General features: G+C 45.4%; 1 protein-coding gene across 6 annotated transcripts in view; it reads right to left on the reverse strand.

Annotated features, from left to right (window-relative positions):
* The window catches only part of LOC118397366 (adenosine kinase), a 295,175-nt gene that overhangs the window by 177,890 nt on the left and 91,471 nt on the right, over positions 1-25,814 (reverse strand). For all 6 annotated transcript variants that reach the window (XM_035792030.2, XM_035792057.2, XM_035792048.2 and 3 more), the window contains one exon: positions 1,996-2,168. In XM_035792030.2, the coding sequence (XP_035647923.1) occupies positions 1,996-2,168 (173 nt within the window). The remainder of the gene's footprint in view (positions 1-1,995; positions 2,169-25,814) is intronic.

Consider the following 25,814-nt stretch of genomic DNA (forward strand, 5'->3'; position numbering starts at 1 on the left):
ACGTAGCACAGACACTTTCCTCCCATGATGTAAAAGGATGATAATGCGTAGAACGTTAGGTGCAAGGTGAAATAAATACAGTTTCTGTTATCAAAAACTTAAATTGTTTATCACAGAGAGTCTGACCTGGCCATAGGGCTCTGGATAAAAGTAGTGCACTCTATAGGGAATAGGGTGCCATTTGGGAAGCAAACAGAGACACTGGTCTCCAACAGAGAATGGGATTAAACACATTCAAGGCTAACAGTGAACAAAAGGTTCTGCCTGAAATAATGTAACATTATCATGTTACCTCAAATATTTTTTATTAATACTCAGGCCCCAGTCAATCTGAAATGATGCCCTATCCCCGGCCTATGTAGTGCACTATTTTTGACAAGGGCCCATAAGGTCAAAAGTAGTACACTATGTAGGGAAATAGGTTGCCATTTCAAATGCAACCACAGTCTTCACCTCATCTGTTGTGAGATACTGGAGGTGATACTGAGACAGAGGCATTTTTATGAAGGGGTTGTCCTGGGAATCATACTCACTATCCTGGCATTGCATTGAGCTGTGGAGGACAAGGGAGCTACAGGGGTGTGTGTTAGAGGAAAATACCATATGATGCAGTTTCTGAAGAGCAAGATTGGCAAGCCTAATCAAAGCAGAGGTTATTACACACTGACTGGCTGGAATCTCCCTCATCACCCAGCCCTGCCGTGACCTTTCACCTGGCCCTTCTGAGCTGTCTGTTAAACACCTGGAAGACATATTACAGGGCTCCTCTCCTGAAGCACACAGACTGACCTTTTCAGGTGTCAGGGCTCACATCAAACAAGCACCACTAAAAGAGCTCGTTCACTGGGCATGTCTGCCAGGCCGACAGGGCAGGCCAGCCACTAGAGACTAGCACACACACACACACACACACACACACACACACACACACACACACACACACACACACACACACACACACACACACACACACGGTGAGTGACACCTCCAGTAGCGGGAGATGAAAGGCCAGACAGACTGAGTCTTTACTGAGGACTTATTGATCCACACCTGGCCCTGTGTGTGTGTGTGTGCATGTGTGTGTCCTCTGCTGTGTGTGTGAGACGTGTTGATGATGACAGCAGCGTGAGAAGCGGTTGACAGTCTGAGGATCAATACTACTGACAGACAGGAGGGGTCTGACTGACACACACACAAGAGGTCTGACAGGTGAGGAGAGAGATCCAAATACATCTAATAATAATAATATAATTTGCTTATATTTGTCCTGTTTCACACATGTACATGTGCGTATTATATGCAAGTGTAAAAATGTTTTTCCATGGTCAGCCATTATCAAAGGTGACCCTGGAGCAATCGGCTCGTGGATTCAAACTAGCAAGCTTTCGATTACTGGCCCAACGGTCTAAGCGCTAGTCTACCTGCCGCCCTAGTGTTGCATCTACCCTCCTGTGTTGCGTCTGAAATGGCACCCTACTCCCTATATAATGCAGCACTTTTGAACAGGGCCAGGAGAGGTTGTGATCAAAAGTAGTGCACTATGTAAGGAATAGGGTGCCATTTGGGCTGCATCCTCTGTGTCAGCCCGAGCCTGTACTGTAGATGGGTGACAAGACGAGTCACTGGGGCTGCAAGGTTCTACTAAAGTGGAAGGAATGTACAGTAAGTGCTTTCCTTTGATGAAAGACGACCAACTAGCATTTACGTATGATGAGCCGTCACCATTTAACGACTCTATGAACTTGAAATGAACCGAAATTACTCTTGGGGGACAGATAATTGGGACTTACACCAGGTTCTCGCTCCTTCCTCCTGAAGTGTGCACTAGTTAACTTCTCATTGGATTGGATTGGTGTAGGCATGAGCTAGAGGGAGGGAGTTTCCATACCAGTCAAATCCATGACAGGAAGTGAAAACGGGCACACTTCCGGAGAAGGAGATTATTGGGACGCAACCGGTGTTGCTTAGCTTAGAGCTGATTGGACGAGGCCTGACCTGTTGTCCCCAGTGATGCAGGCAGCGCAGGTTCCGGTTGGCTCCTGGGTCTGTTGGTAATAGCGAGCGTCTACATGGGCTTCCTCAGCCTTCTGTTTCAGGATCTCTCCAAAGTGGTCCGTCCCGATGCAGCCAAAGAACGTGGCCACCTTGTGAGGCGTCTGGATCATCCACTAGAGGAGAAAGGAAAGGAACTGTCAGCACGTTATCCACTACAGGCGAGACAGGAGAGAAACTGTCAGTACATTATCGACAACAGAGGAGACGGAAGAGAATCGGTCAGTACATTATCCACTACAGAGGAGACAGGAGAGAAACTGTCAGTACATTATCCACTACAGAGGAGACAGGAGAGAAACTGTCCGTACATTATCCACTACAGAGGAGACAGGAGAGAAACTGTCAGTACATTATCCACTACAGAGGAGACAGGAGAGAAACTGTCAGTACATTATCCACTACAGAGGAGACAGGAGAGAAACTGTCAGTACATTATCCACTACAGAGGAGACAGGAGAGAACACATTAGTAGATTAGGTATACTGACCTGTGTTGCTCAGTGGTAGAACATAGCACTTAAAACCCCAAGGGTTGTGGGTTCAATTCCCACTGGGACCACCCATACAACAAATGATTGCACGCATGACTAAGTCGCGTTGAATAAAAGCATCTGCTTAACCCCCTAAGGTTGATGTCTGTGACACCGTGAAAAAAAAAGCATAATACAAATATCTCTATAAAAATCTGTCAGTTTAAGCTCGAAATCTGTTTTTTGGATGCGTCTCAATCCATTGCATTCGCCTACTTCAGCATCTGCGGTGAATGGTGACAGAGTTAGAGCGGTCTTTGTCAGACCATGAGACTTCCCGAAAATCGTTCTTCTCACAAAATCGGCTGTAGCGTCCGAACAGTTTGGGCTACACACTGTGGAAAGGTGAGACTCTCACGAACACGTATATGTCGGTTGTTTTGCTCTAGACTCATCCTGAAGTTCCCCAGGTACCAGTTGAGAAAATTAATGGAACTAATATATAAGTCGCTCTGGATAAGAGCGTCTGCTAAATGACTTAAATGTAAATGTAATGAGACGTTTTTAGTGCCAAAAATAACAGGTAAAATATATATATATATATAATCCTGATCTTTCTTATACTGTATCTCTCAGATAGTGGACAGACACATCAGAACAAACTTCCTTTCGATTTTTTGGGAGGACGATCTGTTGTTTCATGTAGTGAATCTGTTATTCAAAGCGTTTCTATGGGCTAATAGGACCCAGTAGGACCCACATTTATTTAGGGATACATCAAGTCAAGGAAGTCAGGAACCAATACACACAGTCAGTCAGGGAAGTCAGGACACAATACACACAGTCAGTCAGGGAAGTCAGGAACTAATACACACAGTCAGTCAGGGAAGTCAGGAACCAATACACACAGTCAGTCAGGGAAGTCAGGAACCAATACACACAGTCAGTCAGGGAAGTCAGGACACAATACACACAGTCAGTCAGGGAAGTCAGGAACTAATACACACAGTCAGTCAGGGAAGTCAGGAACCAATACACACAGTCAGTCAGGGAAGTCAGGAACCAATACACACAGTCAGTCAGGGAAGTCAGGAACCAATACACACAGTCAGTCAGGGAAGTCAGGACACAATACACACAGTCAGTCAGGGAAGTCAGGACACAATACACACAGTCAGTCAGGGAAGTCAGGAACCAATACACACAGTCAGTCAGGGAAGTCAGGAACCAATACACACAGTCAGTCAGGGAAGTCAGGAACTAATACACACAGTCAGTCAGGGAAGTCAGGAACTAATACACACAGTCAGTCAGGGAAGTCAGGAACCAATACACACAGTCAGTCAGGGAAGTCAGGAACCAATACACACAGTCAGTCAGGGAAGTCAGGAACCAATACACACAGTCAGTCAGGGAAGTCAGGAACCAATACACACAGTCAGTCAGGGAAGTCAGGAACTAATACACACAGTCAGTCAGGGAAGTCAGGAACCAATACACACAGTCAGTCAGGGAAGTCAGGAACCAATACACACAGTCAGTCAGGGAAGTCAGGAACCAATACACACAGTCAGTCAGGGAAGTCAGGGAACAGTCAGTCAGGAAGTCAGGAACTAATACACACAGTCAGTCAGGGAAGTCAGGAACTAATACACACAGTCAGTCAGGGAAGTCAGGAACCAATACACACAGTCAGTCAGGGAAGTCAGGAACCAATACACACAGTCAGTCAGGGAAGTCAGGAACCAGTACACACAGTCAGTCAGGGAAGTCAGGAACCAATACACACAGTCAGTCAGGGAAGTCAGGAACCAATACACACAGTCAGTCAGGGAAGTCAGGAACCAATAACACAGTCAGTCAGGGAAGTCAGGAACTAATACACACAGTCAGTCAGGGAAGTCAGGAACCAATACACACAGTCAGTCAGGGAAGTCAGGAACCAATACACACAGTCAGTCAGGGAAGTCAGGAACCAATACACACAGTCAGTCAGGGAAGTCAGGAACCAATACACACAGTCAGTCAGGGAAGTCAGGAACCAATACACACAGTCAGTCAGGGAAGTCAGGAACTAATACACACAGTCAGTCAGGGAAGTCAGGAACCAATACACACAGTCAGTCAGGGAAGTCAGGAACCAATACACACAGTCAGTCAGGGAAGTCAGGAACCAATACACACAGTCAGTCAGGGAAGTCAGGAACCAATACACACAGTCAGTCAGGGAAGTCAGGAACCAATACACACAGTCAGTCAGGGAAGTCAGGAACCAATACACACAGTCAGTCAGGGAAGTCAGGAACCAATACACACAGTCAGTCAGGGAAGTCAGGAACCAATACACACAGTCAGTCAGGGAAGTCAGGAACTAATACACACAGTCAGTCAGGGAAGTCAGGAACTAATACACACAGTCAGTCAGGGAAGTCAGGAACCAATACACACAGTCAGTCAGGGAAGTCAGGAACCAATACACACAGTCAGTCAGGAAGTCAGGAACCAATACACACAGTCAGTCAGGGAAGTCAGGAACCAATACACACAGTCAGTCAGGAAGTCAGGAACCAATACACACAGTCAGTCAGGAAGTCAGGAACCAATACACACAGTCAGTCAGGGAAGTCAGGAACCAATACACACAGTCAGTCAGGGAAGTCAGGAACCAATACACACAGTCAGTCAGGAAGTCAGGAACCAATACACACAGTCAGTCAGGGAAGTCAGGAACCAATACACACAGTCAGTCAGGGAAGTCAGGAACCAATACACACAGTCAGTCAGGGAAGTCAGGAACCAATACACACAGTCAGTCAGGAAGTCAGGAACCAATACACACAGTCAGTCAGGAAGTCAGGAACCAATACACACAGTCAGTCAGGGAAGTCAGGAACCAATACACACAGTCAGTCAGGGAAGTCAGGAACCAATACACACAGTCATTCAGGGAAGTCAGGAACCAATACACACAGTCAGTCAGGGAAGTCAGGAACCAATACACACAGTCAGTCAGGGAAGTCAGGAACCAATATACACAGTCAGTCAGGGAAGTCAGGAACCAATACACACAGTCATTCAGGGAAGTAAGGAACCAATACACACAGTCAGTCAGGGAAGTCAGGAACCAATACACACAGTCAGTCAGGGAAGTCAGGAACCAATACACACAGTCAGTCAGGGAAGTCAGGAACCAATACACACAGTCAGTCAGGAAGTCAGGAACCAATACACACAGTCAGTCAGGGAAGTCAGGAACCAATACACACAGTCAGTCAGGGAAGTCAGGAACCAATACACACAGTCAGTCAGGGAAGTCAGGAACCAATACACAAAGTCAGTCAGGGAAGTCAGGAACCAATACACACAGTCAGTCAGGGAAGTCAGGAACCAATACACACAGTCAGTCAGGAAGTCAGGAACCAATACACACAGTCAGTCAGGGAAGTCAGGAACCAATACACACAGTCAGTCAGGGAAGTCAGGAACCAATACACACAGTCAGTCAGGGAAGTCAGGAACCAATACACACAGTCAGTCAGGGAAGTCAGGAACCAATACACACAGTCAGTCAGGGAAGTCAGGAACCAATACACACAGTCAGTCAGGGAAGTCAGGAACCAATACACACAGTCAGTCAGGGAAGTCAGGAACCAATACACACAGTCAGTCAGGGAAGTCAGGAACCAATACACACAGTCAGTCAGGGAAGTCAGGAACCAATACACACAGTCAGTCAGGGAAGTCAGGAACCAATACACACAGTCAGTCAGGAAGTCAGGAACCAATACACACAGTCAGTCAGGGAAGTCAGGAACCAATACACACAGTCAGTCAGGGAAGTCAGGAACCAATACACACAGTCAGTCAGGGAAGTCAGGAACCAATACACACAGTCAGTCAGGGAAGTCAGGAACCAATACACACAGTCAGTCAGGGAAGTCAGGAACCAATACACACAGTCAGTCAGGGAAGTCAGGAACCAATACACACAGTCAGTCAGGGAAGTCAGGAACCAATACACACAGTCAGTCAGGGAAGTCAGGAACCAATACACACAGTCAGTCAGGGAAGTCAGGAACCAATATACACAGTCAGTCAGGGAAGTCAGGAACTAATACACACAGTCAGTCAGGGAAGCAAAGGCCAGCTTTTTCAAGCAAATTTGCATCCTGTAGCTCTAACTCCAAAAAGTTCTGGGACACTGTAAAGTCCATTGAGAACAAGAGCACCTCCTCCCACCTGCCCACTGCACTGAGGCTAGGTAACACGGTCACCACCGATAAATCCATGATAATCAAAAACTTCAAAAAGCATTTCTCAACGGCTGGCCATGCCTTCCTCCTGGCTACTCCAACCCCGGCCAACAGCTTCCCCCCCCCCCCCCCTCGCAGCTACTCGCCCAAGCCTCCCCAGCTTCTCCTTAACTAAATCCAGATAGCAGATGATCTGAAAGAGCTGCAAAACATGGACCCATACAACTCAGCTGGGCTTGACAATCTGGATCCTCTATTTCTGAAACTATCCGCCGCCATTATCGCAACCCCTATTACCAGCCTGTTCAACCTCTGTTTCGTATCGTCTGAGATCTCCAAGGATTGGAAAGCTGCCACGGTCATCCCCCTCTTCAAAAGGGGGAGACACCCTGGACCCAAACTGTTCCAGACCTATATCCATCCTGCCCTGCCTATCTAAGGTCTTCGACCCGGTCACGGGTGTACCTCAACCACGCTCAAGGTACTAAACGATATCATAACCGCCATGGATAAAAGACAGTACTGTGCAGCCGTCTTCATCGACCTGGCCAAGGCTTTCGACTCTGTCAACCACCATATTCTTATCGGCAGATTCCGTAGCCTCGGTTTTTCTAATGACTGCCTTGCCTGGTTCACCAACTACTTTGCAGACAGAGTTCAGTGTGTCAAATCGGAGGGCATGTTGTCAGGTCCTCTGGCAGTCTCTATGGGGGTACCACAGGGTTAAATTCTCGGGCCGACTCTTTTCTCTGTATATATGAATGATGTTGCTCTTGCTGTGCGCGATTCCCTGATCCACCTCTACGCAGACGACACCATTCTGTATACTTCTGGCCCTTCCTTGGACACTGTGCTATCTAACCTCCAAACGAGCTTCAATGCCATACAACACTCCTTCCGTGGCCTCCAACTGCTCTTAAACGCTAGTAAAACCAAATGCATGCTTTTCAACCGTTCGCTACCTGCAACCGCACGCCCGACTAGCATCACCACCCTGGATGGTTCCGACCTAGAATATGTGGACATCTATAAGTACCTAGGTGTCTGGCTAGACTGTAAACTCTCCTTCCAGACTCATATCAAACATCTCCAATTCAAAATCAAATCTAGAGTCTGCTTTCTATTTCGCAACAAAGCCTCCTTCACTCACACCGCCAAACTTACCCTAGTAAAACTGACTATCCTACCGATCCTCGACTTCGGCAAACTAGATGCCGTTTATCACAGTGCCATCCATTTTGTTACCACCCACCACTGCGACCTGTATGCTCTAGTCGGCTGGACCTCGCAACATATTCGTCGCCAGACCCACTGGCTCCAGGTCATCTACAAGTCCATGCTAGGTAAAGCTACGCCTTATCTCAGTTCACTGGTCACGATGGCAACACCCACCCGTAGCACGCGCTCCAGCAGGTGTATCTCACTGATCTTCCCTAAAGCCAACACCTCATTTGGCCGTCTTTCCTTCCAGTTCTCTGCTGCCTGTGACTGGAAAGAATTGCAAAAATTGCTGAAGTTGGAGACTTTTATTTCCCTCAGCCACTTCAAACATCTGCTATCTGAGCAGCTAACCGATCACTGCAGCTGTACATAGTCCATCTGTAAATAGCCCACCCAATTTACCTACCTCATCCGCATACTGTTTTTATTTATTTACTTTTCTGCTCTTTTGCACACCAGTATCTCTACTTGCACATGATCATCTGATAAATTATTACTCCAGTGTTAATCTGCTAAATTGTAATTATTCGCCTACCTCCTCATGCCTTTTGCACACAATGTATATAGACTTTTTCTACTGTGTTATTGACTTGTTTATTGTTTACTTCATGTGTAACTCTGTGTTGTTGTCTGTTCACACTGCTATGCTTTATCTTGGCCAGGTCGCAGTTGTAAATGAGAACTTGTTCTCAACTAGCCTACCTGGTTAAATAAAGGTGAAATAAAATAAAAATCAAGGGGTCATAGAATTCTAAATTATATAGAAAAAAGATCCTTGGTATGACCTGCTTAAAACATTTCCAAATAGTGCATTCAGAAAGTACTCAGACCCCTTCACTTTTTCCACACAGCCTTGTTCTAAAATGCATTCAATGTTTTTTTTCACATCAATCTACACACAATAGCCCATAATGACAAAGCGAAAACAGGTTTTTTGAATTTTTTAAAAATGTATTTGAAAATAAAAAACTGAAATAACAGCCTCTGAGACTGGAACTTGAGCTCAGGTGCATCCTGTTTACATTGATTATCCTTAATGTTTCTACAACTTGATTGGAGTCCACCTGTGGTAAATTCAAATTAGTGGACATTATTTGTGAAGGCACACACCTGTCTGAAAAGGTCCCGCAGTTGACAGTGCATGTCAGAGCAAAAACAAAGTCACGAGGTCGAAGGAATTGTCCGTGTAGCTCCGAGACAGGATTGTATCGAGGCATACTGTAGATCTGGGGAAGTGTACCGAAACATTTCTGCAGCATTGAAGGTCCCCAAGGACACAGTGGCCTCCATCATTCTTAAATGGAAGAAGTTTGGAAACACCAAGAGCTGGCCACCCGGCCAAACTGAGCAATCTGGAGAGAAGGGCCTTGGTTAGGGAGGTGACCAAGAACCCGATGGTCACTCTGACAGAGCGCCAGAGTTCCTCTGTGGAGATGGGAGAACCTTCCAGAAGGACAAGCATCTCTGCAGCACTCCACTAATCAGGCCAGATTAAAGCCACTCCTCAGGAAAATGAACATGAAAAGGCACCTAAAGGACTCTGAGAGAAACAAGATTCTCTGGTCTGATGAAAATTAAGTTTAAACTCTTTGGCCTGAATCACAAGCGTTACATCTGGAGGAAACCAGGCACTGCTCATAATTTGGCCAAAACCATCCCTACGGTGAAGCATGGTGGTGGCAGCATCATGCTGTGGGGATGTTTTTCATTGGCAGAGACTAGGAGACGAGTCAGGATCGAGGGAAAGATGTAGGGAGCAAAGTAGAGAGAGATCTTTGATGAAAACCTGCTCCAGAGCGCTCAGGACCTCCGACTGGGGTGAAGGTTCATCTTCCAACAGAACAGCGACCCTAAGCACACAGCCAAGACAACGCAGGAGTGGCTTCAGGACAAGTCTCAATGACCTTGAGTGGCCCAGCCAGAGCCCAGATTTGAAGCCGACTAAACATGTCTGGAGAGACCTGAAAATAGCTGTGCAGCGACGCTCCTCATCCAACCTGAGAGGAACTAGAGAGGATCTGCAGAGACGAATGGGAGAAACTCCCCAAATACAGGTGTGCCAAGCTTGTAGCGTCATACCCAAGAAGACTCAAGGCTGTAATACCTCCCAAAGGTGCTTCAACAGTACTGAGTAAAAGGGCTGAATACTTATGTAAATGTGATTGAAGTTTTTATTTTATTTTTTTAAACACTTTTTTAATACATTTGGAAAAATAAAACATGTTTTTGCTTTGTCATTATGGGGTATTGTGTGTTGATTGATGAGGTGGGAAAAAACTAATAAAATGTGGAAAAAGGGGTGTGAATACTTTCTGAATGCACTGTAGCGTAGTAGAACCCCCCCTGAATGGTATTTATTAGGGCACCTACCTCATCGTGCATCATATGCATATGCATATGCCTCATTGTCTTCTCTCTTGCATAGTATATAATATTACAGGTGTTTAATATCATCAAATATGTAAAGACAGGGAGAAATGTTAGAGTTAAAGAAATAGAGAAGGAAGTGTCTGAGTAAAATTAGTTTCTTGATGGCATACATAGCTTCATGGAAACACAAACCAATAACTGTCCCACTCTACACAGAGACTCTATTCTGTACCAGGCTCTCCTCCACACTCACACACACACTGAGCTAAAAACAGTCCCACATCCTTATTTACACAAACCCCATATTTCAATGTTCCATCGCCATCCTACTGCTGCAAACATAGGTAGTCTGTGTGAAAGAGAGAGCACCTGTCTAACAGGGACACCTGATTGGTTAGGAGCTCCGCTGTTACCTCCTGGTACTGACAGACCTAATGTACTGGGTGACTTTTACCTTGGTGATGAGAGGAGCTGCTCACATTCTCCTACTCTCAGGTTTAACCTCCAAAGATTTATTGATGTACTGGTGTGTGTGTGTCTCTCATTTGTGTGTGTACCGCCTGTGTGTGTATACTGTCAGTGTGTGCGATGTTTGCTCAATTTCCATCTAGACGGCTCGTGTTCTGTTTTGTTGCTGACTGGGGCCCCTAGTGAATGAGATGTTGCTGTTTCCAGGGATGACCTGTATACGTGTGAAATTAATCATTTCCCACAACCAAATAGCATCTCAGTGGGAAAGAAAGAAAAATGCATTTTCATCCTCAGATACTCTTCCCTTCCGTCTCTCTCCGTCCTGCGATTCTTCTCTCTCTCATGCTCAATCTCTCTACCTCTTTCGATCACTCTCGCTACTTTTCTTTTCTCTCCTCTCACTCCCTCCCTCTCGCTCTTTTCCTCTCCCTTGAATTCCTGCCATTTCGCTCTCTCCATTATCCTTCTCTCTCTGGTAAGAAACCAGAAATAAACAGTGTGGAGAAAATATCATGGAAGCACAGTTCAGGTGTGCTTTTAGACCAAGTGGCTTCGGAATAATAATATATGCCATTTAGCAGACGCTTTTATCCAAAGCGACTTACAGTCATGTGTGCATACATTCTACGTATGGGTGGTCCCGGGAATCGAACCCACTACCCTGGCGTTACAAGCGCCATGCTCTACCAACTGTGCTACAGAAGGACCACAGTATGTTTGGGGTTTAATAGATTCTATTTGGGAGACGCAAAATTAACAGTAATTAGAGAGATGACGGTTCTGCCATGTGTCGAGCCATGTCCCTGCCATGTGTCGAGCCATGTCCCTGCCATGTGTCGAGCCATGTCCCTGCCATGTGTCGAGCCATGTCCCTGCCATGTGTCGAGCCATGTCCCTGCCATGTGCCGAGCCATGTCCCTGCCATGTGCCGAGCCATGTCCCTGCCATGTGTCGAGCCATGTCCCTGCCATGTGTCGAGCCATGTCCCTGCCATGTGTCGAGCCATGTCCCTGCCATGTGTCGAGCCATGTCCCTGCCATGTGTCGAGCCATGTCCCTGCCATGTGTCGAGCCATGTCCCTGCCATGTGTCGAGCCATGTCCCTGCCATGTGTCGAGCCATGTCCCTGCCATGTGTCGAGCCATGTCCCTGCCATGTGTCGAGCCATGTCCCTGCCATGTGCCGAGCCATGTCCCTGCCATGTGTCGAGCCATGTTCCTGCCATGTTCCTGTGTTGGCTTGACTCATGCTTCATTCCCCTCAGCTTCCTTACTCATGGAGACAAACCCACGCAGGCGTAAGCACGCATATACACGCAAACATATGCACACGCACACAGCGACACACACATTGAGACAGGCAGATAGACAAAAAGAACCACAAACAAACACACACTTATTCGCCCAAGACCTCCTGCTGCAGGCACCGCACACACTTATCAAGGTCAATGGCTGGGGTACACGTCAAGTCCAATCTGATTTTCCCAATGTTGCAGTGATGAGCTCCCAAACCAAGGTCAGCCAGCCAGTCAGGTGCTGCAGGCTGTAAACAATGTCACAGTCACAAATGGCACCCTATTTGCATATATAGTGCACTACTTTAAACCTATAGGGCTCCGACCAAAAGTAATGGACTATATAGGGAATATGGTGCCATTTGGGACACAGCTATTACAGCGAGCAGAGCTGTGTGTGTGGAGCACAGGAGGCCCCTTCATTTGCAGGCCTCAGGTGGGAATAGAAAAGGGCCATTCAGGGGCCCCTACCGCCCCTCTGAGGATGCATGATGAACAGTGTTTCCCCTAGGATTATTTTCAGCAGCGGTGGCAAAGTTAACGGGGGGTGGGGTGGGTGGAGGTGGCGGGTGAAAAGGGTTGATTCTGTTACAAAAAAAGTTTTCTGGTGAGTGTTTTGCATTTATCTGTGTCGAATCTGGTGGAAACTCTGTTATAAGTGCGTGCCTGTAATTGTCGTTTGAAGTGGGGAAAATAGCATACCGATGTCAGGGCAGACTGTACTGGAAGACTAAATGTGCAGCAGGAGCTTAACACACATTATAAAACACATTTTAAAAAGATTGTTGTTTTATTACATTAAGTATTTCAAATGTCATGGCATATCCATATGTGTGATGTCACAAAGATAATCTAATAACATTTCTAAACAGGGTGGTTCGTGCCCTGAATGCTGATTGTCTGACAGCTGTGGTATAAATCAGACCGTATACCACAGGTATGACTAAACATTTATTTTTACTTCTCTAATTATGTTGGTAACCAGTTTATAATAGCAATAAGGCACCTCGGGGATTTGTGATATATATGGCCAAAATACCACGGCTAAAGGCTGTATCCAGGCACTCCACTTAGCGTCGTTCTATATTGGCCATATACCACAACCCCTCGGACCTTATTGCTTATGTATATAACAATGCTTTTTCAAAATAAGCCCCCCAAAAATATATCTCTAGAAATTAACATTCACTCAAGTAATTGAATACTAACGTCCGTTCGGATATCTGGATAACGGTGCCCATCCCTAATAAATATGTATATATCGTTGTCAGTACAAGCATGTGGGGGAAAAAATGCTATATTATTTTAGCCCTGCCTAGGAGTACTGTAGGGAGTTCGACCCATTAATCTTCAAAACTGTGTCTGTAATGGCACTCTATTCCATAAATAGTTCCCTACTTTTGACCAGAGCCAATGCACTATATAGGCCATAGGCTGCCATTTGGGACACAGCCTCCATCTCCATCCCTGGAACCCTGCAGACAACCCCTCTCCATTCCCAGATTAGGGGAGATAATACTTCTATTATGACCAAAGCATTATCTGTAGGGTCGTGTGGAGGTCAACCAACCCTGCGCCGGGTATTCATGCTCAGTCACATCCCAATTATACTGCAGTGGCACAGGCAGAAATTGGCAAATGTACATCAAGGCGCTTCATTACGAGGGCCGCGCCAGTGAAATTAAGCAGCAGATGAGACAGAGAGAGAACTGGCCCCAGGCGTCATGTTAGAGAGAGAGCAAGAGAGAGATGAGAGAGAAAAAGGAGGGGGAGAGAGGGATGAGAGGGAGGATGGGAGAGAGAGTGAGAGAGCGGGATCTGGCCTCAGGCGTCATGTTAGAGAGAGAGGGATGAGAGAGGGAGGAGAGAGAGTCAGATAAATAGAGGGGGAAAGAGAGAGGGGGGAGGGAGCAAAAGCAGAGAGAAAGCACAGAGAGCGAGAGAAAGAGAGAGAGGGCACAGAGAGAAATAACAGCTTGTTCTCAAGGTGCTGGGAGGGAGTCTGTATCTCACACTGTGTGGCTAATGTATATTTGCTTAACTAGGAAAAACACTGGTCGGTCCCCAAAGATGAATAAGTTCCCCTGGTATACCACCGTGGAATATCTCTAGGTACGGACACACGCGGCAGGAGAACACCGTGCAAATACTAGAGTAATGAAATGAGAATGCATCCCAAATGGTACCCTATCCCATATATAATGTACTACTTTTTACAAGGACCCATAAGGTTCTGATCAAAAGTACTGCACTATACAGTGAATAGTTTGCCATTTGAGACACATGCAGAATATGGAATCCTACTAGCTGAGGGCAAAGTGATGATGATGAGTATACATTATGTTAAATGGTGAATAAGAAGACGGTTGTATTTTACTGTTTGGCTGCCATTTATCCACAACCCACCCTATCCTGCCTCGGCCTTCTCATAGCCCAGGGGCCCCCCAGATAGATATTAATTATGACATCTTGTGGATGCGATGGAGCCCCACTTTGGGAGTTGACCTGTGAGCCCCTCTCCCCTCAACATCCAACAGCTGCCAGTCTTCACTAGGAGGAGAGAGAGAAGAAGAGAAGAGGAGAGGGGAGAGAGAGAGAAGAAGAAGAAGAGGCAGATAGCAGTCGCTCCGCATGGCAGGTTCCAGGAGGGTAATTACGCAGGCCAGATGAGACGAGGAGACAGAGAGGAGAGTAGCACCAGTGTTTGGGAGTTGAGCCGCTTCAGACTGACTGCTTGTCATTAACACTATAAGCTATTACTTTCTCCCTCTCGCTCCTTCTCATTCCCCTCATCTCACTCGGTCACTTTACCGCTCCCTCTCCCTCTCGCCCCTCTGTCTTTCTCCTGCTCCCTGCTGTATATTGATTAACTGCTAAAAGGCCGTCCTATTAGATATTCCTACTGTAAAAACATTGTCTGCCTCCCAAATTGCACCCTATTCCCCATAAAGTGCACTACTTTTGACTATGGGCCCTGGAATAGGGTGCTACTTGGGAGGCAGACTGTGTCTGGTTTCTAGTCCTCCCCTAGGGGTCAATGGAGTTTCTTGTGAGTCACTCTGGAGAATAATCTCTGCACTATTAATGATGCAATTCCAATGCAATAGAACTGAGATCCGCTGAGGACTGCGTTCAAACCCAGGGCTTTGGGTTTGATAGATGAGGCTGTGTTGTATCCTACAGCTTCACAACAAAAGGCCTTTGCACCCCCAACAGAAGCAGAGGGCAGTATGTCTGGTATCCAGCCACAGCCAGTAAGCCCTCTATAACAGTTATCACAGCAGTCCAGTTCACTTGAGTTCACCCTTTATAACAAGGGCAGTGAAGACTCCTTGCACGCACACACACATTCCCCTCAGCAGCAGGGCCCTCTACAGCTGAACATGTCCGTACCTAATGATGGCCACATTAATTATAGGCTTATCAAGCTGGCTAAATTCAATAGGCTATTTATAGAGGACTAAAATAGTGAAGTGGCTCAGCTCTGGCTCCAGGGTGGTCAGGGAACAGGACAGGCTGTTCTCACACACACTCTCTCCCTCATACACAACTACACACACACACAGCTCTGTCCCAAAGAGTCCAGTCAGAGGTGAAACAATATCCTGGTTGGTTTATATAAAACAACAACATCTGTCCCCTGTCACTGATGCGTTATAAACCAGAGACCGCGGGGGTCGAAGGTAGAGGGAAGGGGGCCCGTCAAGAAGCCCTTACATTGATGAGGTCTGGCAGATTCCATTAAATCACTCTTTCCTGTAAAGTGCCAGCCATCAAAGCCAACCGGCCGAGGAGTTTTCAGTCAATCGGGTAACACACAGCCGGCCGTTTCCCCTCTTCCTCTTGGGGGCTGAGCCTCTGGTCAATAGCTGCTATCAGTTCAATTTCATGCACAGTTAGCCGTGTTGGGGGCTAGGGCACCGCTTCCTTCGCGCCGCTCGCTCAGGGGTTGCATATGTTGTTGTTTTTTTTCACTTCTGATAAGTGGGGTGGGGACTGGGACCTGGAGTGGAGGGAAGTATTAAATACTATATAGCTCTATAGCTACAGGCCTAAGTAGTGTTGCCTGTCTTGACACCGTTACTCTCCTCTACTCGCCAGTCGCCACCATGGCTCCCTGCCAAAGCCATTAACAGTCTCTGTTGCTATGGAAGAGAGGTTGAGAGAAGGAGAGCTGTAAATGATCAACGTGATAACAAGCTGATTATCAGGGCTTGCTGCCAAAGCCATTAACAGTCTCTGTTGCTATGATAGAGGGAGGTAGAGAGATAAAGAGAGCGAGATGAAGAAAGAGCACGAGAGAGAGATAGGAAGAGGGAGCGAGAGAGAGCGATGAAGAGGGAAAGAGAGATATATATAGAGAGAGAGAGAGTGATGAAGAGGGAGAGAGCGATTGAGAGAGAGCGATTGAGAGAGCGATGAAGAGGGAGAGAGCGATTGAGAGAGAGAGCGAGAGAGAGTGATGAAGAGGGAGAGAGAGAGATTGAGAGAGAGAGGAAAATGATCAACACTATAACCAGCTGATTATCAGTCAAAGACATGGATAAGCGCTCCTCTCCAACATGTTGTTTGCAGTCAACTCACTCACACTTTTTCTTGTTGTAATGACAGGCAGCATAACATAATTCCCTATATGAACGACACATTTCAAAAATCTATACAATTACACAATAGTTTTTCTTAGCATGGACATGAATATCAGGCTCATCTCTCAGCAGACCACATGGTATCTTTTACTGTTAGTGATGTTACCCGGTTGCCTTATTACACTCCCCCCCCACTGTTACCACTATTTACTGGCAACTAGGAGAATATCATAGTAAAGCTGAATCTGATAAGATTGCCTAGGTGTAATCAACCATGTTCTAAACCTGACAAAGATCTCTCTGGATCAGAGGGGCGCCATGATGCAGCATCCGTCCCTGGGAAGAATGTGTGTTGTGTCGTTGAATTGTTCTCTGGCCACAACATGGCACCAGCACACCCAGCCAGAGAAGGCTGGCATTCATAATGCATCTTAGAGTATGAGTGCTGATCCAGGATCAGTTTTGTATTTTAGATCATAATGAACACGATTATATGGAAAGGCGGGACCTGATCCTAGATCAGCAGAGGGTTGAGGGAGGCAGGGATGTCTCTTAGGTGTGTGATGAAGATCAAACCGGATGATGCTACACTACAACTACGTGACAATCTACAGGTTGTGGTTTTAAGCACAGGAAGAATGTCATTATCCCTCTCCATCTGTCCTCTTCACACAGGTATCAAAGGGCAAATTCAGATCAGTGAGCTAGCATGCAAAACACCCCCCACACACACACACACACCTCTCTGTAGTATCTTCACGCTGCATGAGAATCAGAGATGTCAATGTGTTGTATCTCCCGGCGCCAGGTTTATCTAGAAGAGGAAACTAGATTCTCTCTCTGTCCGCTGCTCTCTTGTTAAACATGCAGCCTTGATTTTTTTTAGGCACTCAGGGGTTGAATTGTTTACCGGATAAACAAGGTGATGTTGTCTCAGTCACAATCTGATCCAAACTCCCCCAGATCTCTCTCAGTGCCACAATAGAGGCCTTCTTACCTGGCTGCTACTGTTTACTGTGTAGTAGTACACCTGAGGAGTGAGCTCTGATACACTGAGTGAGTCTAAAGAAGTTATGCGGAGCAGAGCAGAGCAGAGCTTACAAAGATACCCATCTAGGGCCACTGGAGATAGGAGAAATAAACAACTACACGACAACACAGACACACGAACACAACACAGACCTGTTTGCCATGTGTGTGTAATTAGCTGACATTAAGCAGCATTAGGTGTTTGTGGGGTTGGTTACAAGGAGAAGGAGAACACGGAGGACCTTTAGATGCCTAAACACAACTAGATCCATGGGGGAGCTGTTCTGTGTGTGTGTGTGTGTGTGTGTGTGTGTGTGTGTGTGTGTGTGTGTGTGTGTGTGTGTGTGTGTGTGTGTGTGTGTGTGTGTGTGTGTGTGTGTGTGTGTGTGTGTGTGTGTGTGTGTGTGTGTGTGTGTGTGTGTGTGTGTGTGTGTGTGTGTGTGTGTGTCTGGAGCAGGTGAATCGGTTTCGCCCCCATATGGTACGGTGGATTATCACTGTGATTTGATCTCGTCACCGTGTCAGGTTGTCGAGGGCCTCCCGTGGTTACGGTGACAGCGCCAGGTGATCGGTGTCAGCCAGGATGAGTGTTTTTAAAACACACACACACTAACCCACACACACTAGCCAAATGAAATGACAGGCGGGTAGAGGGTTTAGCGCACAGAGCACAGGGTCAGACTCGGCTACATCTAATGTGGCAGGGCAGAAAATTCACTTCAAAACATTAGCTGCTTTAGAGACCAGAGAGGAAGTGGAGCCTAATGAGTGTCTGACTACAACTTGTCGTCTTGTGAGATGTGAGAGCTTTGAAGACAGTTAGTTAATGAAGACATCTTCATGGCTATGTCTCGGGTTAGAGCACTAGAGCGTTCCAGAACAGACACGGTCTAGTCCATCTCAAATCATATCCGTCCATTTCCATCATTGACCTACTACAACGCTACATTATATCACAACTTTGATAATAGTGGTCAGATAATGCTGTACTACCCCACTATATCACATAGAGCATATTCAACTGTATGTAGCCTAGGTGTCTGCATATAAACTGATTTAGGGTGAATTCTGTTGATAGTTATCTGGACATTGACATCTGTAGAAATCCATCTTGCCACCTCATTCTAAACAAGAAGAGGAAAGTAACATTGAGCCCAATGTCACGCCCTGACCTTAGAGATCCTTGTATTTCTCTATTTGGTTAGGTCAGGGTGTGACTAAGGTGGGCATTCTAGTTTTTCGTTTCTAGGTTGGCCTAGTATGGTTCCCAATCAGAGGCAGCTGTCTATCGTTGTCTCTAATTGGGGTTCATATTCAGGCAGCCTTTTTCCACCTGTTGTGTGTGGGATCTTGTTTTTGTATTGTAGCCATTTTGCACTACAAAGCTGCACGTTCGTTTTTGTTACTCTTTATTGTTTTGTTGCTGGTTCACATTAATAAACATGATGAACGCTGCACCTTGGTCCAATCCTTCCAACAACGATCGTTACACCCAAAATTACATTTGATCCCTGACCTTAAGCCAATGATCACAGTGTGCTGATTATGTAATGGGCTGTTTCAGTTGACATAGGAAAATGATGGGAGGATATGAATAAAACAACTAGAAACTCAATGTCTTCACACGGTGTAGTATAAAATCCTAATTATTACATTTCTAATCCCTTTGTGTCATTTTTTTGTAGGCGAAGAGGTTTCCCTTCATGTTACCAGTTGGGATGAGGCTCTCCTCTTGCTAAGCCAGTCTGTCTGTGTCACTGTAAAGGCAGTTTGTGTGCAGATTCAGTGGCTAAGTCCCAGAAGGCACCCTATTCTCTCTACAGTGTACTACTTATGGCTCATAGGGCTCTGTTCAAAAGCAGTGGATTAGGTAGGGAATAGAGTGCCCATTTGGGATAGAGACAGTGGCTGTCGAGCTGCACAGGTAAGCAGAAAATAGCTCTTAACTGAAGCCTGACCTTGAGAAGGATGCCATTCAATCAGCCGGTTGCCTGCAGTAAAGGCCTATCATTGCACTAACAAAGTGTATCTTCTTCCAGCACAGGCGGATCAAGGACAATGCATGGATGGCTTCCTTCTCCTCGACAGGTTAAAGAGGAAATGTATTCAACAAATTAAAGCCCTTAGAAAATAAGCCATGATGAAAGTACTACTGCTGCTATTGGTGGTGGGCGAATGGATCTTACATTCTAGTATGCCTAATCTAATTGTAACATTGATAGACATAACCGAATTGGATGACTGCAGTTGACAAAACACATTTAAAATGCAAACATGCACATATTGTGGGTAAGTCTTATTGGAGAGAAGTAACATCTATGCATAGAGAGAAAGAGAGTGAGACAGAAAGAGAAAGAAAGAGGGCGAGCGAGACCTGGGCCCGGACAGTAAATCTCAGTAAGACAAAAATGATGGTCCAGTTGCCAGGACCAAAAATACAAATTCCATCTAGACACCGTTGCCCTAGAGCACACAAAACTATACATACCTCAGCCTAAACATCAGCGCCACCGGTAAAATCAACAAACCTGTGAATGATCTGAGTGACAAGGCAAGAAGGGCCTTCTATACCATCAAAAGGAACATAAAATTCGACATACCAATTAGGATCTGCCTAAAAAATCCTTCAATCAGTAATAGAACCCATTGGCCTTTTTAGTTGTGAGGTCTGGGGTCCACTCACCAACCAAGAATTCGCAAAATGGGACAAAGACCAAATTGAAACTCTGCATGCAGAATTCTGCAAAAATATTCTTAGTGTACAACATAAAACACCAAATAATGCATGCAGAGTAGAATTAGGCTGATATCCCCACAGAGCCCCAGGTCAGCAACACAATTAGACCCAACCAAATCATGAGAAAAGAAAAAGAGATTACTTGAGACATTGGAAAGAATTAAAAAAACAGAGCAAACTAGAATGCTATTTGGCACTAAACAGAGAGTACACAGTGGCAGAATACCTGACCACGGTGACTGACCCAGACTTAAGGAAAGCGTTGACTTATGTACAGACTCAGTGAGCAGTGAACACTGCACACAAAATGAGGTGGAAACTGAGCTGCACTTCCTAACCTCCTGCCAAATGTATGACCATATTAGACACACATTTCCCTCAGATTACACAGCTCCACAAAGAACCCAATTTTGAAATACCAGTGCGAAATCACATCAGCAAAATGTGAGCTGTTGCCACAAGAAAAGGGCAACCAGTGAAGAACAAACACCATTGTAAATATAACACCATATTTATTTTTGTTTATTTTCCCTTTTGTTTATCATCTACTTCACTTGCTTTGGCAATGTTAACATATGTTTCCCATGCTACGAAAGCCCCTTAAATTGAAATGAGCGCGAGAGCGAGGGGAAAGAGTACATTGCAGTGCTTATCAGCAGCACATCATCAGCCCCCACCTGGAAGTAGAGAAAGAGAGTACCAGACAGATGCACAAGGTAATAACAAGAAGATTCATGAACAGTTGCCAGCTTTGAACTTTCCGAGAGTTTGCAGGCAGGCGAGGCAGCACTATCAAATTCTACCTTATCAACCCAGTCAGCATGGCTTGAAGAAGTTGTGTTTCTTTCTCACGGCTTAGAGAGAGAGAGAGTGCGTACAGGAGCAAAATAACATTCATAACTACTAGCTGTATGGCGCAGTGGCATCAACGACAAATAGTTGAAAAAAGTTGAGTTATGGCGATGATAACCTTCCAAATACCTTCAGCTGATGGTGTAGTCTTTGTCTCTGCATCCCATGTAGCACCCTGTTCCCTATATACTGTAGTGCACCACAGCTCTGGTAGTAGTGCACTATATAGGGAATATGGTGCCACTTGTGACGCAACCAATGGGTATGCCAGGCGGGGTTCGACTCCGCCAGAAAAAGTTATGGTTCATTAATCTCCGTGAACCAAGCAGTGATAAATAACCGCATGGCAACTGTACCAGCTTTGAAAAATAAGGCAGTTATTATGAAACCATAAAGAATGATACACATATCATCGCTTCATGTAGATAACGCGAGGAGGATACGGTGTTCAAGGATTAAATTGCACGCTCGGCTTGGAGACGGGGAGAGGGAGGGGGAGAGAGACAGCGAGCAGTATATTCACATCCTCGTGAACATCCTGTTTGAGAACTTGCAATAAATAAAAGCACTTTAGCCGTTGCAAATAAAAGTTATTTATATCTCCGCCGTACTGCCGGTCAAACACAGAGGATACTGATACTATCAAGTAGCATTTAACAATATAAAGCAGTGTTAATCAAGACTAAGCTTTACAGCTTCACTTCTGCGCTACTAGACCTAATATGAAATGTGACAGCAGCTCAGGGCCTGCATTCACAAAGCGCCTCAGAGTACTGATCCAGGATCAGGTTTAGCTTTTAAATCATAATGAATAAATGGGGTGACCTGATCCTAGATCAGCACTCCTATTCTGAGAGGCTCTGAATATGGGCCCGGGCGAATGGCTTAGACAGAGAGTTACAGTGTGACCTGTTGCTCCCCACGTCTCCTCCCCAGAAACCGTTTATTATATGCAGTATTAGCATCTGATACCTTCTCAGAGAACCCAGACAGACTTGAATCCAATACAACAGACATAGTAAAGCTATATCCTCAACAGGTGTAAATTCCTGGCGCTTCAGAATGAGAGAGTGTGAAAGAGAGAGCGAGAGAGAGAGAGACAGAACCACCCAAAGGACGAGGAGTAGTAGTAACTATGTCTATTCGATACAAAGATGTTCCCACTTCCAGATGTTGCGGGCCTCTCAGTGAGAAATTGGGCAAAGATCAATTCAGCGCTCTTACAGACTAAAATAGAAAGTTGGACATAAATTCAAGCTGCTCTATAAATCAAATGTACATTTTCAGACCCAGTTACCCCCCTTTACTTTCGCTGGGATTGCTGTAATAACAAAGTGACTTGAGAGCAGCCTGGTTGCCATTAGACCTCTGGATTCCATCCATACTAATGATTTGAAGTGCGTCAGAAATGGCACCCTATTACCTATATCGTGCGCTAATTTTGACCAGAGCTCTATGTAGGGAATAGGGTAGCATTTAGGGTGAAGCATTAGTATGCTGCGTGATTTATAAAGCCATAAGAAAATATGAAAATATTACAGGGCTATTTAACGCTTTGCAGGTTACAGAGAAACACCAAGGACTGAGGCAGATGTACCGCTCCATATATGTTACATCAACACATCTCTCAAAATGGCCTATTCACCTTGCCAGATACAACACCCTTTATGCCAGTAAAGTTATTATGCTGAAACTCTGTGTCTGAGCCTCTTTTTTGACAGCTCGGTAGCCAAAGCTAGACTGCAGGACAATATACTCCAGTCAAATCCATCTCGAATGAAAAATGTGAATACTATTTAGACATTGTTCCATGTGCCAAGAAGCCTCTCTGCACTCCGCCAGAAACCAAATCCGATCTCACTCAAACTCAAATTTTGAATGCAGTTCTCTTTTGGAAATGACCGTACTGCAATAATCTTTAAGTGTTGGTCTCTAGGCAGGGCCGACTCACCTGACTGAGCCCATAGCCTATTAAATAGACTATTACCGGAATGATTCTCGTATCGACTAACAGTGTCTGAACACTTTTCATATCATAAACAGCAGGCCTATAAAGTATCTGAATACAGTTCATATATTTGTATCGCTATAGTGTAAACACACACATAGAGTACATTTTCATGTGAAACCAAAACCTCAAAGTGGGGCACAGGGAGACGATTCTGGTCATGCACGCATGCGCACACACACACTGTTTGGAGAGGAGCGGCTGTAGACGAAGCCAACCTTCCTTATGAGGTAAAAAGCAAACCAATTTCGGAGCAAGCAGCATCCACACTACATACACTAAAATGTGAAGGGGCTCAGACTCAGGGAACAGGATAGGCTGTTCACACACACACAGACACACACACACACACGCTCTCTCTCAAATACCACACACACACACCGCAAACATACCACACACACCTATGTAGCCCCTGTCAGCTTTGGCCCTGAAGGTTCAATGAGTTTTCAGTCAACACCACTGAGAGTCTTGCTCTCACACTGGATGTGTACAGACCGACAAAAGACTGCTTTCAGAAAGAAGCACCAAGGTAATATCAACATAGCCTAAATAACATTACACGATTTAAATACAGTTTTCTCAGTGCTAGCTAGTGGATGTAGGGTCTCAGTCTATACATAACACACCAACAAGTGAGGCCAACGAGTTCAATAAACACTGAATTCACTTTACAACTACTGGAACCGCTCATCTTGTCTAAGACTAATAACAGTAGTGCACTGTACAGGCTACAGGAACCATTATTATATAACAACAGTAGAAACTACTATAATGTGGCTGAACCTGGCTCTGACCCCAACCTCTCTCTGCAGGAAACAGCAGAGGGAGCACCCCCATATCCACATTGACTGGACCGCAGTGGAGCAGGTAGAAAGCTTCAAGTTCCTCCGCGTACACATCACTGACAAACTGAAATTATCCACCCACACAGACAGTGTGGTGAAGAAGGCACAACAGTGCCTCTTCAACCTCATGAGACTGAAGAAATTGTCCTTGGCACCTAAAACCCTCTCAAACTTTTACAGATACACAATTGAGAGCATCCGGTCGGGCTGTATCCCTGCCTGGAATGGCAACTGCACCGCAGGGCTCTCCAGAAGGTGTTGCGGTCTGCCCAACGCATCACCGGGGGCAGACTACCTGCCCTCCAGCACACCTACAGCACTCGATGTCACAGGAAGGCAAAAAATATCATCAAGGACAACAACCACCCAAGCCACTGCCTGTTCACCAAGCTTCCATTTAGAATCCGAGGTCAGTACAGGTGCATCAAAGCTGGGACCAAGAGACTGAAAAACAGCTTCAATCTTTTATTTTTCCTTTATTTAACTAGGCAAGTCAGTTAAGAACAAATTCTTATCTTCAATGACAGCGTAGGAAGAGTGTGTTAACAGCCTTTTCAGAGGCAGAACGACAGATTTCTACCTTGTCAGCTCGGGGGGTTTGAACTTGCAACCTTACGGTTACTAGTCCAATGCTCTAACCACTAGGCTACCCTGCGCCTGATGACCCTACCTCAAGGCCATCAGACTGTTAAACAGCCATCACTGGCACATTAGAGGCTGCTGCCTATATATATAGACTTGAAATCACTGGCCACTTTAATAATGGAACACTAGTCACTTTAACAATGTTTACATATCTTGCATTACTCATCTCATATGTATAAACTGTATTCTATCCTATTCTAAAGTATTAGATTCTATGCCACTCTGACATTGCTCGTCCATATAATTATATATTCTTAATTCCATTTCTTTACTTAGATTTGTGTGTATTAGGTATATGTTGTGAAATTGTTAGATATTACTGCACTGTTGGAGCTAGAAACACAAGCATTTCGCTTCACCTGCAATAACATCTGCTAAGCACGTGTATGTGACCAATAACATTTTATTTTATTTGTGTATACTGAACAAAAATGTAAAACCCAACATGCAACAATTTCAAAGATTTTACTGAGTTACAGTTAATTTAAGGAAATCATTCAATTGAAATAAATAAATTTGGCCCTAATCTATGGATTTCCTGACTGGGCAGGGGCGCAGTCGATGGTGGGCCTGGGAGGACATAGGCCCACCCACTTGGGAGGCAGGTCCGCCCACTGTGAAGCCAAGTCCAGCCAATTTTCCACACAAAAGTGCTTTATTACAGACAGAAATACTCCTCAATTTCATCAGCTGTCCGGGTGGCTGGTCTCAGACAGATCGATCCTGCAGGTGAAGCCAAATGTGGAGGTCCTGGGCTGACGTGGTTACAGCTGGTCTGAGGTTGTGAGTTCAGTTGGATGTACTGCCAAATTCTCCAAAATGACATTGAAGGTAGCTTATGGTAGAGAAATTAAATTATCTGGCAACAGCTCTGGTGGACATTCCTGCAGTCAGCATACCAATTACACTCTCCTGGAAAACCTGAGACATCTGTGGCATTGTGTTGTGTGAAAAAAATCCACATTTCAGATTGACTTTTT

This window comes from Oncorhynchus keta, chromosome 2 (genome assembly GCF_023373465.1).
Source record: "Oncorhynchus keta strain PuntledgeMale-10-30-2019 chromosome 2, Oket_V2, whole genome shotgun sequence".
In the NCBI taxonomy this organism is placed as follows: domain Eukaryota; kingdom Metazoa; phylum Chordata; class Actinopteri; order Salmoniformes; family Salmonidae; genus Oncorhynchus; species Oncorhynchus keta.